Below are 14,703 nucleotides of genomic sequence, written 5' to 3'. Positions count from 1 at the left end.
TTAAGCAAAACTAAATCAGGACAAAGCCAGGACTGAAGCAGGACTTGACCAAAGCTAAACCAGGGATAAATTAGGACCTTATTAGGCCATAACAAGGACTAAGCAAGGACTAAGCAAGGACTAAACCGGGACATAAACCAGGACTAAACCAGGACCTCCCTCCCCGTGTCACATTGTACTGTAATTGTAAAACACTGACCTCCACCGCCAGCAGGCCCATGGTGTCCAGCAGGCCGTTGGTTGCCTCGGCGACCCTTTTGACCGCCTCGGGGTCAGAGGTCATGTCTCTGTGCTGATAAGAAGAAAACAAGACTCAGCAATAAATTCCACCAGAAAAGTTACACAGAGCAGCTTTAACAACAACGTTTAAACATCCTGTATTATGACAAATGGACTCTTTAGGTTGAGCTTTAAACCGTGTCAGAATGTTGTTGCCTCACGATCAAAAACAGACCTGGAGTTGTGTTTTGTTTCATTCTCACATGTTTGAGTAAGTTTCAATCCAATCCACTTTATTTCTACAGCACATTTCACAAACAAACAGTTTCCAAAGAGCTGCACAAATACATAATAATAAAATAACAATAATAAGATGATAAAATAAACTACTAACATAATACTAGTCTTAAAATAATAAAAAAAACAGCATAATATTAAACCTAGACTAAACCCAGACTAAACCAAGACTAAACCAGGACTAAACCAAGACTAAACCAAGACTAAAACCAAGACTAAACCAAGCTTCTAAACCAAGACTAAAACCAGGACTAAACCAGTCTAAACCAGGACTAAACCCTAACCAGGGTCTAAACCAGGTCTAAACCAGGACTAAACCAGGTCTAAAACCCACCAGACTTAAACCTAAAAGTCTAAACCAGGACTAAACCAGGACTAAACCAAGACTTAAACCAAACTAAACCAAGTCTAAAACCAGGACTAAACCAGTCTAAACCAAGACTAAAACAACCAGGACTAAACCAAGTCTAAACCAGGACTAAAACCAGGTCTAAACCAAAGACTAAAACCAAGTCAAAAATAAAGTAATATGGACCCTTTAAATGTCAAAATTTTAAGAAGCATAAAAATAAATGCCACAGATCTTTGACGGAAAGATCATGTGAAGCAGAGCCACGTGTGTCACCTTGACGGGTTTGAAGAAGTCGAGGTTCTGTAGGAAGAGCTGCTCTGCCGCCTGCAGCCAGGAGGGCGGCGCCGTGCAGATCTTCTCCGTGAGCTCAGAGTGGACGTCGGGGTCAGAGATGGTGATGTAGTCGCTCAGGTTCTGCCCCCCGGGTTTGGAGGGGCACAGGTCAGTGAGGTGCACCCCAAAACCCTTCACCAGGACCTGGAGCGGCACAGAGGCTCGGTTAAAACTGTTAAAGACAGAACTGTACCCGACCAGGACTAAAACAGGACTAAAACAGGACTAAAACAAGACTAAAACAGGACTAAAACAAGACTAAAACAGGACTAAAACAAGACTAAAACAGGACTAAACCAGGACTAAAACAGGACTAAAACAGGACTAAAACAGGACAAAAACAGGACTAAAACAGGACTAAAACAGGACTAAAACAGGACTGAACCAGGACTGAACCAGGACTGAACCAGACTGACCAGGATTGAACCAGGACTGAACCAGGACTGAACAGGACTAAAACCAGGACTAAAACAGGACTAAAACAGGACTAAAACAAGGACTAAAACAGGACTAAAACAGGACTGAAACCAGGACTGAAGGACTGACTGAACCAGGACTGAACCAGGACTGAACCAGGATTGAACCAGGATTGAACCAGGACTGAACCAGGACTGAACCAGGACTAAAACAGGACTAAAAACAGGACTAAAACAGGACTGAACCAGGACTAAAAAAAACAGGAAACTGAACAGGACTAAACAGGACTAAAACAGGACTGAACCAGGACTGAACCAGGACTAAAACAGGACTGAACCAGGACTGAACCAGGACTGACCAGACTTGAAACCAGGATTGAACCAGGACTAAAACAGGACTAAAACAGACTGAACCAGGACTGAACCAGGACTGAACCAGGATTGAACCAGGACTGAACCAGGAAGGATAAAACAGGACTAGGAAAACAGGACTAAAACAGGACTGAAACCAGGACTGAACCAGACTGAACCAGGAATGACCAGGAACTGAACCAGGACTAAAAACAGGACTAAAAAGACTAAAACAGGACTAAAACAGGACTAAAACAGGACTAAAAAACAGGACTAAAAACAGGACTAAACAAGACTAAAACAGGACTAAAACAAACAACTAAAACAGGACTAAAACAGGACTAAAACAGGACTAAAACAGGAACTGAACAGGATTGAACCAGGACTGAACAGGACTAAAACAGGACTGAACCAGGACCTGAACCAGGACTGGACTGAACCAGGACTGAACCAGGACTAAAACCAGGACTGAACCAGGACTGAAACCAGGACTTGGACTAAACAGGACTAAAACAGGACAACCAGGACTAAAACAGGACTAAAACAGGACTAAAACAGGACTAAAACAGACTAAAAACAGACTAAAACAAGACTAAAACAAGGACTAAAACAGACTAAAAACAGGACTAAACAGGACTAAAACAGGACTGGACTAAAAACTAAAACAGGACTAGGAAACAGGACTAAAACCACCAGGACTGAAAACAGGACTGAACCAGGACTGAACAGGACTGAACCAGGACTGATAAAACAGGACTGAACAGGACACCAGGACTGAACCAGGACTGAACCAGGACTGAACTAAAACAGGACTAAAACAGGACTAAAACAGGACTAAACAGGACTAAAACAGGACTAAAACAGGACTAAAACCAGGACTAAAACAGAGGACTAAAACAGGACTAAAACAGGACTAAAACAGGACTAAAACAGGACTAAAACAAGACAAAACAGGGACTGAAACAGGACTAAAACAGGAGGAAAAACCAGGACTGAACCAGGACTGAACCAGGACTGAACCAGGATTGAACCAGGACTGAACCAGGATTGAACCAGGATTGAACCAGGACTGAACCAGGACTAAAACAGGACTGAACCAGGACTGAACCAGGACTAAAACAGGACTAAAACAAGACTAAAACAAGACTAAAACAAGACTAAAACAAGACTAACCAACTAACCAGGACTAAACCAGGACTGAACCAGGACTGAACCAGGACTGAACCAGGACTGAACCAGGACTAAAACAGGACTGAACAGGACTACTAAAACAGGACTAAAACAGGACTAAAACAAGGACTAAAACACAGACTAGGACTAAAACAGGATTGAGTGTCTAGACGGGCCTGCGTAGACCATCAGGTGACCGCAGGAAAAAGGACCGGCACAGAGTTCTCCCTCTTGCTCTCAAGTCCAAGATTAGTCCTGGTTTAGTCCTGGTTTAGTCCTGTTTTAGACCTGTTTTAGACCTGGTTTAGTCAGTTCTGGTTTAGTCCTGGTTTAGTCCTGGACCTGTTTTAGACCTGGGTTCAGTCCTGGTTTAAACCTGGTCAGTCCTGGTTCAACCTGTTCCTGGTTCAGTCCTGGTTCAGTCCTGTTTAGACTTGGTTTAGACTTGGTTTAGACTTGATGTGGTTCTGGTTCAGATCTGGTTCAGACCTGGTTCAGACCTGGTTCAGACCTGGTTCAGACCTGGTTCAGTCCTAGTGTGGTCCTGGTGTGGTCCTCGTGTGGTCCTGATTCAGACTTGGTTTGGATTTGATTCAGTCCTGGTTCAGTCCTGGTTCAGCCCTGGTTTAGACCTGGTTTAGACCTGGTTTAGACCGGATGTAGTCCTGGTGTTGTCCTGGTGTAGTCCTGGTTTAAAACGGGTGTAGTCCTGGTTCAGTCCTGGTGTAGTCCTGGTTTAAAACTGGTGTAGTCCTGGTTCAGTCCTCTGTTCAGTCCTGAGTTAGACCTGGTTCAGTCCTGGTTAGTATCGAGTCTCAACATCTACCGATACCGATTCTGGAACCGATAATCTCTCGTCCCTAATTACATGCACAGTCCTGAACAGAAGACCTGCTCTGGTCTGGTCCTGGTCCTGGTCCTGGTCCCACAGAAGACCTCAGACCTCCAGAGTAAAACGTGTGGATCTAATCTTTCATTTAATTATAAAGAGTGGACTTTTCCAGGATTATAGCCGCCCAGGATCAGGACTTTTCCCAGACTGTCGAGTCCCAGGATCAGGTTCAGGTCGAGTTCAGACCTGTCGTGGACCTGGCTCGGTTTGGGTTCACAGGCGCTTTTGGAGAGAAGAGCAGAATGTGGGAGGAACACACCTCTCAGGGTTACCTCAATGAACCTGATCTAGGTCAGGAGGACTTACTGGAGCCAGGACTAAACCAGGACTAAACCAGGACTAGAGCAGGACTAGAGCAGGACTAGAGCAGGACTAGAGCAGGACTGAACCAGGACTAGGGCAGGAATGAACCAGGACTAGACCAGGACTAGACCAGGATAGAACAAGAACTGAACCAAGCCTGAACCAGGACTGAACCAAGACCAGGACTAGACCAGGACTAAAGCAGGACTAGAGCAGGACTAGAGCAGGATTGAACCAGGGATAAACCAGGACTGAACCAGGACTGAACCAGGACTGACCCAGGACTGACCCAGGACTGACCCAGGACTGAACCGAGACTGGACCGAGACTGGGCCAGGACTGAACCAGGACTAGACCAGGACAGAACCAGGACTGAACCAGGACTGAACCAGGACTGAATCAAGACTAAACTGGAACTGACCCAGGACTGAACCAGGACTGAACCAGGACTGAACCAGGACTGAACCAGGACTGAATCAAGACTAAACTGGAACTGACCCAGGACTGACCCAGGACTGAACCAGGACTAAACCAGGACTGAACCAGGACTGAACCAGGACTGAACCAGGACTGAATCAAGACTAAACTGGAACTGACCCAGGACTGACCCAGGACTGACCCAGGACTGACCCAGGACTGACCCAGGACTGACCCAGGACTGAACCAGGACTGAACCAGGACTGAATCAAGACTAAACTGGAACTGACCCAGGACTGAACCAGGACTGAACCGGGACTGAACCGGGACTGAACCGGGACTGAACCAGGACTGAACCAGGACTGAACCGGGACTGAACCGGGACTGAACCGGGACTGAACCGAGAATAAAACAGGGCGAAACTAGGACTAAACCAGAACTGAACCAAAACTGAAGCAGGACAAATCTAGTGCTAATTCAGGGCAAAACCAAGAACTGAACCAAGACTAAACCAGGACTAAACCAGAACATAACCAAGACTGGACCAAGACTGGACCAAGACTGGACCAAGACTGGACCAAGACTGGACCAAGACTTGAACCAGGACTAGTCTGGCCATTGTAGAGTCAGGATCCAGGCCAGGAGAACTTAACTGGACTTTGGATAATTTGTCTTTTCTCGTTCACACCGTCATTGTGCTCTTGGGCCAGACACCTCCCTCTCATGTGCAGGGGCCCGGATTGTACGAGGTTCGGGTCGTACGGGTCGTTGGTCGAGTCGTAGGTCAGTTCGGGTCGTACTCGGGTTCGGGGTTGTCGGGTTCGGGTCGTACTTGGTCGAGGTTCGGGTCGTCGTGGTCGGGTCGTTGGTCGAGGTTCGGGTCGGGGTTCGGGTCGTACCTGGTCGAGGTTTCGGGTCGAGGTTCGGGTCGTACCTGGTCGAGGTTCGGGTCGTACGTGGTCGAGGTTCGGGTCGTACCTGGTCGAGGTTCGGGTCGTACCTGGTCGAGGTTCGGGTCGAGGTGGTCGGGTCGGGTCGGGTCGAGGTGGGTCGGGTTCGGGTCGTACAGGGTCGAGGTTCGGGTCGTACCTGGTCGAGGTTCGGGTCGGGTCGATTCGGGTCGTACCTCAGGGTCGAGGTTCGGGTCGTACCTGGTTGGGATTCGGGTCGGGGTTCGGGTCGTCTGGTACGTTGGTCGATTGGGGTCGTACCTGGTCGAGGTTCGGGTCGTACCTGGTCGAGGTTCGGGTCGTACCTGGTCGAGGTTCGGGTCGGGATTCGGGTCGTACCTGGTTGAGGTTGACCGGGGCAGACAGGATGTGGTCCACGCTGGACTGAGGTAAGGACGCGTTGGTCTTCAGGAAGTGGCTCATGGTCTCGTCCTCCTGCAGGAAGTGCTTCAGATGAAACCCTGGAGAACACAAGACAAATACTGAGACCTGAACCAGGACTAAACCAGGACTAAACCAGGGAAACCAGGACTAAACCAGGACTAAACCAGGGATCAACCAGGACTAAACCAGGACTAAACCAGGACTAACCAGGACTACACATAGCTGAACCAGGACTGAACCAGGACTAAACTAGGACATGACTAAACCAGGACTAAACATGACTAAACCAGGACTAAACCAGGACTGGACCAGGACTAAACCAGGACTGAACCAGGACTAAACCATGACTAAACCAGGGATCAACCAGGGATCAACCAGGGATCAACCAGGACTACATCATAGCTGAACCAGGACTGAACCAGGACTGAACCAGGACTGAACCAGAGCTGAACCAGAGCTGAACCAGAGCTGAACCAAGATTAAACCAGGGATGAACCAGGACTGAACTAGGACTGAACCAGAGCTGGACCAGAACTAAACCAGGACTAAAAAAGGACTAAACCAAAGCAGAACCAGGACTAAACCAGGACTAAATAAGAAGCTGAACCAGGGCTGGACCAGGACTAAACCAGGACTGAACCAGATTTAAACCAGGACTAAACCAGGACTAAATACCAAGACTAACCCAAAGCTGAACCAGGGCTGGACCAGGGATGAACCAGGACTAAACCAGGACTGGACCAAGACTAAATCAGGACTAAACCAGGACTAAATAAGAGCTGAACCAGGGCTGGACCAGATTTAAACCAGGGTTAAACCAGGACTAAAACAAAACTCAAGCTAGGACTAAACCAGAGTTAAACCAGGATTGAACCAGAGCTGGACCAGGGCTAAACCAGGACTAAATTAGGTCTAGACCAGAACTGAACAATCACTGAACCAGTACTGAACTTGGACTACACCAGAACTAAAATAGGACTAAAGCAGTAGTTCTAATCCACCAGGACTTAAACCAACTAACTAAACCTAGACTAAACAAATCCTAGACCAGAACTAAATCAGAACAAATCCAAACCAGTCTGATTTTCTGTATTATAGTATTTAGGAACTGAACTCAAAACTTCCCACAATTCACCTTGAAAAACAGTGCCCAAAATTCATCGCAAAAGTCGGAAAAACCTACAGCGGACGACGTCTTAACCTTAAAAAAACTTAAAGAGGACACAACCCGACCAGACGAAAACAGGAAAACGAGGCGCTGGTTTAACGACGCACTGTGACCCGTCAATTTAGATAAACCTACGACGTTTTTGTTTCGGAGTTTATCTCGGCTCGAGCAATTAAACGATTTATAATTTGATCCTGTGAGATAAATTGTACTAGTGTAAAGAGCGCACATGACTCGGTTTCATCATCTGTGTCATAATCCTCAGAACAAACAGCAAATCGTGACATCACAAGGTGGAACGGAGTGTTTTGAGTGTTGGAGATGAAGACAGGCTAAAGCAGAAATAAACCAGGACTAAAGCAGAGCTGAACCAGGACTAAACCAGAGCTGAACCAGGACTAAACCAGGACTAAACCAGGGCTAAACAAGGACTAAATCAGAACTGAAGCAGGATTAAAGCAGACTAAACCAGGACTAAACCAGGACTAAAGCAGAGCTGAACTAGGATTGAACCAGGAGTGAACCAGGACTAAACCAGAAATGAACCAGAAATGAACCAGAGCTGAACCAGGACTAAACCAGGACTAAACCAGAGCTGAACCAGGACTAAACCAGAGCTGAACCAGGACTAAACCAGAAATGAACCAGAGCTGAACCAGGACTAAACCAGGACTAAACCAGAGCTGAACCAGGACTAAACCAGAGCTGAAACCAGAGCTGAACCAGGACTAAACCAGAAATGAACCAGAGCTGAACCAGGACTAAACCAGGACTAAACCAGAGCTGAACCAGGACTAAACCAGAGCTGAACCAGGACTAAACCAGGACTAAACCAGAGCTGAACCAGGACTAAACCAGGACTAAACCAGAAATGAACCAGAGCTGAACCAGGACTAAACCAGAAATGAACCAGAGCTGAACCAGGACTAAACCAGGACTAAACCAGAGCTGAACCAGGACTAAACCAGAAATGAACCAGGACTAAACCAGGGCTAAACAAGGACTACGTCAGGACTAAACAAGGACTAAATCAGAACTGAAGCAGGATTAAAGCAGGACTAAACCAGGACTAAACCAGAGCTGTACCTGGGCTGAACTGAGACTCAACCAATGCTAAACCAGAAGTAACTCAGGGCTTAACCCAGAACTGAAACAAGACTAAACTAGGTCTAGACCAGAACTGACCCACAAGTGAATGATGACTCAACCAGTATTGAACCTGGACCACACCAGACCTAGAACAGGATTAAACCAGGACTAAACCAGGACTAATAATAAAGAGTTACTCCAACATGTGTGAATGAAACAAAACAACTCCAGGTTTGTTTTTGAGGAGGAAACGACATTATATATTTAAAAAAGTTTAAACAGTCACTTTTGTGTAATATGAGATTCATGAGGGAGGAGTTAAGGGCCAAGACTGACCAGGACCAGACCAGGACTAAACCAGGACTAGACCTAGACCAGGACTAGACCAGGACTAGACCAGGACTAAACCAAAGATAAACCAGGACTAGACCAGGGACTAGACCAGGACTAGACCAGGACCAGGACTAGACCAGGACTAGGACCAGGACTAGACCAGGACAGGACCAGGACTACTAGACCAGGACTAAACCAGGACTAGACCAGGACTAGACCAGGACTAGACCAGGACTAAACCAGGACTAAACCAGGACTAGACCAGGACTAGACCAGGACTAAACCAGGACTAAACCAGGACTAAACCAGGACTAGACCAGGACTAAACCAGGACTAAACCAGGACTAGACCAGGACTAAACCAGGACTAAACCAGGACTAGACCAGGGCTAGACCAGGACTAACCAGGACTAAACCAGGACTAAACCAGACTAAGACCAGGACTAAACCAGACTAACCAGGACTAAACCAGGACTAAACCAGGACTCTACACCAGGACTAAACCAGGACTAAACCAGACTAAACCAGGACTAAACCAGGACTAAACCAGGACTAAACCAGGACTAAACCAGGACTAACCAGGACTAAACCAGGACTAAACCAGGGAACCAGGACTAGACCAGGACTAAACCAGGACTAAACCAGGACTAAACCAGGACTAAACCAGACCAGGACTAAACCAGAACTAAACCAGGCTAAACCAGGACTAAACCAGAACTAAACCAGGACTAAACCAGGACTAAACCAGAGCTAAATTGGAACTGAAGCAGGACTAAACCAGGACTAAAACAGTACTAAACCAGGACTACACCAGGGCTAGACCAGGGCTAAACCAGGGCTAAACCAGGCCTAAACCAGGACTAAACCAGGACTAAACCAGGACTAAACCGGGCTACACCAGGACTAACTCAGGACTAAACCAGAACTAAACCAGGCTAAACCAGGGCTAAACAGGACTGAACCAAGAGTAAGCCCAGACCAAATCCGGACTTGTATACTGGTCCTGTATTGCCCTGGTTTAGTCCTATTCTAGTCAAGGTTTAGGTCTGAGTTTAGGCCCAGGGTAGACCCAGTTTTCATATGGTGTGTGTGCTACTGTGAAAACACCCCAAAACCAAGACCAAATCAGGACTATACCAGGTCTTAACCAGGACTAAACAAGGTCTGAACCAGGACTGAACAAGGGCTGAACCAGGACTGAACCAGAACTAAACCACAACTAATCCAGAACTAATACTTGGTCCTGTATAGCCCTGGTTTAGTACTGTTCTAGTCAAGGTTTAGTTCTGAGTTTAAAAACTGGGTCTACACTGGGACTAAACTCAGAACTAAACCCCAAAACCAAGACCAAATCAGGACTATACTAGGTCTTAACCAGGACTTGAAGTGGGGAAAAAACTGGCCTAAAACGGGACTGGAAAAGAAAGCCTGAACCAGAACTTGGGCCAGTGTGTGGGCATTGTCGAGCTACTTTTATTTGGTCCAATAGAAAAGCAAGAATAGCTGTTGCTAGGCAGATTTAAGAGCGCGGTCAGCCTCTGATTGGCCGAACAGCAGCTTCATTGTACCAGAGTTATTTACAGGACTATAAACCCTACAACCCTGCCACGAAAGGGGGTCTAGTCCTGGTTTAGATCTGACAAAGTCCTGGTTTAGTTCAGTCCAAGTTTAGTCCCGGTTAAGAACTTTATTTAGACCTGATATAGTCCTGGTTTGTTTATTTATTTAGGTGGAACTTTGAGTAAAACTTTCTTGCACCTGTGAACTGTACCAGGAGTGCAGTGGTGAGCGCAGTAGTGTGTAGTACTTTTGTCGTGGTGTTACTGCAGTAGTGAGCGCAGTAGTTGTACTAGTACGTGGCCGCCCCTCTGGTCCACAGTATCACGCAGCTCTGGTTACACTCTTTGTCAGAGTTTTAGCCTCATTTAACTCCCACAAAAGAGTTTAGACTGAAACTGACGACAGGCTAGTACTACTGTACAGGAGAGGAGAAGAAGAGGAGGAGGAGAGGAAAGGGGGAAGAAGAGGAGGAGGAGGAGTGGAGAGGAAAGGAAAGGAGGGGGAAAGGAACAAGCCCTAGTGTACAAGTGTAGGAGAGAAGAAGGGGAGAGGAGAGACGTGGGGTTAGGAGACGAGGTTAGGAGGAAAAGGAGCTAAGTGGGAGGAAGGAGGGATGAGGAGGGGAGGTTAGGAGACAAGGATAGAGGGAGCAAAGGGGGGAGACGAGGAGAGAAGGAGGCGGCTGGGTTAGGAAGACACAAAGAGAGGAGATAAAGAGGGGAGAGGAAAGGGGAATTGAGGAGGAGAAGCAAGAAGAAGAGGAGAGGAGAGGTGGAAGAGAGGTGGAGGACGTGAGGTAAGGAAGGAGAGAGTGAGAGGAGAAGAGGAGGGAGGAGAGGTTAAGAGGTTACAACGACGAGTTTAGGAGGAGAGGCGCTAAGCGGGAGGAAGGAGGGATGAGAAGAGGAGGTTAGGAGACAAGGAGAGGAGGTGACGGGGTTAGGAAGACAGAAAGAGGGGAGAGGAAAGGGGAAGAGAAGAGGAGAAGCAATTGGAAGAGGAGGAGGAAAAGAGAGGAGGAGAGGACAGAAACAGAGAGAAGGAGAGGAGGAAGACAGATGGAGAGAAGAGAAGAGAGAGGAGAGGAGGTTACAACGACGAGTTTAGGAGGAGAGGCGCTAAGTGGGAGGAAGGAGGGATGAGGAGGGGAGGTTAGGAGACAAGGATAGAGGGAGCAAAGGGAGGAGACAAGGTGAGGAGGAGGCGACGGAGGAGATAAAGAGGAGGAGGAGGAGAAGTGGAGAGAACAGAGACAGAGAGGAGGAGAGAGGAGGAGAAGAGGGAGAAGACAGATTAAAAAAAAAAAAGAGGAGAGAGTGAGGTGAGAAAGGAGAGGGTGATGACAAAAGGAGGGAGGGGAGGAGAGGAGGTTAGGAGGTCAAGGAGACAAGGATAGAGGGAGCAAAAAGAGGAGGAGAGGGGAGGCAGAGAGAACAGTGACAGAGAGGAGGAGAGAATAGGAGGAGAGGGAGAAGACGGACGAGTTTAGAAGGAAAGGCACTAGTGAGAGGAAGGAGGGATGAGGAGGGGAGGTTAGGAGACAAGGATAGAGGGAGCAAAGGGAGGAGACAAGGAGACGAGGAGGTGGCTGTGTTAGGAAGACGCAGAGAGGAGATAAAGAGGGGAGAGGAAAGGGGAAGAGGAGGAGGAGGAAAAGAGGAGGAGAAGAGAACAGAAACAGAGAGGAGGAGAGAGATAGAAAGAAGAGGAGAGGAGGGAGGAGAGGATAAGAGGTTACAGAGACGAGTTTAGGAGGAGAGGCGCTAAGTGGGAGGAAGGAGGGATGAGGAGGGGAGGTTAGGAGACAAGGATAGAGGGAGCAAATCGAGGAGACGAGGTGAGGAGGAGGTGACTGAGGAGATAAAGAGGAGGAGGAAAAGAGAGGAGGAGAGGAGAGGAGGACGTGAGGTAAGGAAGGAGAGGGAGAGAGGAGAAGAGGAGGACGACAAGGATAAGAGGTGTTACAGAGACGAGTTTAGGAGGAGAGGCGCTAATCGGGAGGAAGGAGGGATGACGAGGGGAGGTTATCCTCTCCTTGTCTCCTAACATCCCCTCCTCATCCCTCCTTCCTCCCACTAACGCCTCTCCTCCTAAACTCGTCGCTGTAACCTCTTATCCTCTCCTCCCTCCTCTCCTCTCACTCTCCTCCTCTTTTTCTCTGGCTTCTCCCTCTCCTCCTACTTTCCTCTCCACTTCTCCCCTGTTTTCCTCCTCCTCTTTATCTCCTCAGTCCCCTCCTCGTCATCTCGTCTCCTCGATTTGCTCTCTCTACAAGACAAGAGACAAGGACAGAGAGAGCAAATCGAGGAGACGAGGTGACGAGGAGGGGACTGAGGAGATAAAGAGGAGGAGGAAAAGAGAGGAGGAGTGGAGAAGACAGAGAAAGAGAGGAGGAAGGAGAGAGGTGAGGAAGGACGGGGTGACGAGAAGGACGACAAGAGGAGAGGATAAAAGGTTACAGAGAACACAGGTTTAGGAGACAAGGTTAGGAAGGGAAGTGGGCGGGGAGAGGAGGTTAGGAGACAAGGAAAGAGGGAACAAAGGGAGGGGACGAGGAGAGGAGGAGGTGACTGGGTTAGGAAGACACAAAGAGAGAGATAAGAGATTCACTGGGGAGAGGAGGAGGCAAGGAGAGAGTAGAGATTCACTGATGCTGATACTGATACAGGTATAGAATATCGACATTGAGGCTAGAAAATCAGCTGGATCAGGTATCGTTCCATGATATCGTTAACGCCGATATCCCGATTGGGCTTTTAATTGGATGTAATAACTATTTAAGGGTTGTTTTTAGAAAGAATATCAGGTTTAAACCATAGAGTGTATAAAGAAGTGGACTAAGGGAGTGTGGCTTCAGTCAAATGAAGCTCATCGAGGCTGTGGTCGGGGAGCCAAAGCCTCAAAAGCTCAAGAAAATGGGTTGAACATGACATGGTCTGCCATACTTTTTATGTGTGGTTTTTATTTTTTGTTGACTTTGACCCTAAGGACCAATAATTGAAGGGTCTTCTCTTCCGGAAATATCGCAAAAAAAAACAATTTGGCTATTTTAGTATATGTAACCTTCATTTTTTTGATAGAAAATTTTGAAAAATTTCCTGAAATCCTCATAGGATTAGAAAAGCTGTCAGTAAATACATTCCCGATGCAAAGAACACATGTGGTGACGACATTCAGTGAAAAAATTATTGTTAAAACGCATTTCTACATGATTTTGGCTCAATTTAATGCAAAAACAATAAGGCGTTTTCTCATTTTTTTCCAATATTTTCATCTTTACGTCATTGGCAATCAACTATTCGCCCAAGTTTTGACATCAGCCAATATGCCTTTTTTTTCAGCAAACAGTATACTCATTCTACAGAAAAAATAAAATAAAAATCAAACCAAAATCAATGGATCTGTGATGATTTCATTACTATTTGGCGATCAACAAGTCTAGAACCTCAACGGAATTTAAGGCTACTCTCAAAATTCCGAAAGGCACACTAGATAAATGCGGAGAGCGGGGTTTTATGGCTCAAAAATACTTCTGACTGTGAGCGGGGTCGCCTCTCCACAGATCTGACCTGTAACTTGGTTTGGTCTGGTCCCCGTGAAGATAGAAACGTTTACATCTCCACGAAGAAAAACATTTGAAACCTTCGCAAGTGAAGCCACTCAACGCACCTTAAAAGTCAAATTATCGATATCGGTAAAGGAACCCACAAATCTGGAAAGGTCGTGAGATTAGGAAACAAGGAAGTAGGAGACAACAACGCGCTCTCCTAGTCTGAAAAGAGGAATCACGGGGCTGTAGAAAGTGGAGGAGAGGGCGCGTATTAAATAAGAACCGTTTTCCTAGGGCCCTATTTTTGAATTATTCCAACTGAGGGTCTGAGGTCACATCTTCAGCTGGACAAACACAAACAGACCCGACGTCCGACCGCGAGGCTAACCACTCTGCCACGGCAACGCAGCCAGAGCAGGGAGTCTGACCCGCAACCCTCCTCACCTCTCCGTAGACCTGAGCTGTAACCTGGCCTGGTTTTGTCACAGTGGAAATAGATTTTAATAGATTTTGTGTCGTGGAACATTCCAAATATCCCGTTGCCTTTCCCCTGAATGGAAAATAAAATTATCTGTCTCCATGGAAACAAGAAAATGAACCCACCAGGCCAAGAAAATGTTGCAGATTACTTAAAAAAAATATTTAAAAACAATAAATGTAGGTTCTTGAGCCTCACAGAACAGATAAGTTACATAGTGCACATTTAAAAAAGCCCGTATTATGCCATTTTTTGAGCTTTGTTATAATATTGTTTCCTCAGATTTGTGTTTTGTTTCATTTCTCACAAGTTTCAACGCACAAACCCTGCATATTTAAGCCGATTTCTTCTCTCAAACTAAAAACATGCTGTTCCTTTTTGTGATGTCATGTGGTGATACTGGACCTTCACTAGAATCATTTGGATCATTTCAGACCTTGAA

At 46.8% G+C, this 14,703-nt stretch overlaps 1 protein-coding gene across 2 annotated transcripts in view; it reads right to left on the bottom strand.

Moving 5' to 3' along the window:
* LOC110165876 (phospholipid-transporting ATPase ABCA1-like) overlaps positions 1-14,703 on the bottom strand; it is a 120,116-nt gene that overhangs the window by 71,192 nt on the left and 34,221 nt on the right. For both annotated transcript variants that reach the window (XM_055160104.1, XM_055160103.1), the window contains 3 exons: positions 6,040-6,161; positions 1,142-1,345; positions 200-292 (listed from right to left, as the gene is read on the bottom strand). In XM_055160104.1, the coding sequence (XP_055016079.1) occupies positions 200-292; positions 1,142-1,345; positions 6,040-6,161 (419 nt within the window). The remainder of the gene's footprint in view (positions 1-199; positions 293-1,141; positions 1,346-6,039; positions 6,162-14,703) is intronic.

This window comes from Boleophthalmus pectinirostris, unplaced genomic scaffold, assembly GCF_026225935.1.
Source record: "Boleophthalmus pectinirostris isolate CB_2022bp ecotype Guang Dong unplaced genomic scaffold, ASM2622593v1 HiC_scaffold_3, whole genome shotgun sequence".
NCBI classification, from domain to species: domain Eukaryota; kingdom Metazoa; phylum Chordata; class Actinopteri; order Gobiiformes; family Gobiidae; genus Boleophthalmus; species Boleophthalmus pectinirostris.
This window is presented reverse-complemented; position numbering and strand designations above follow the sequence as displayed.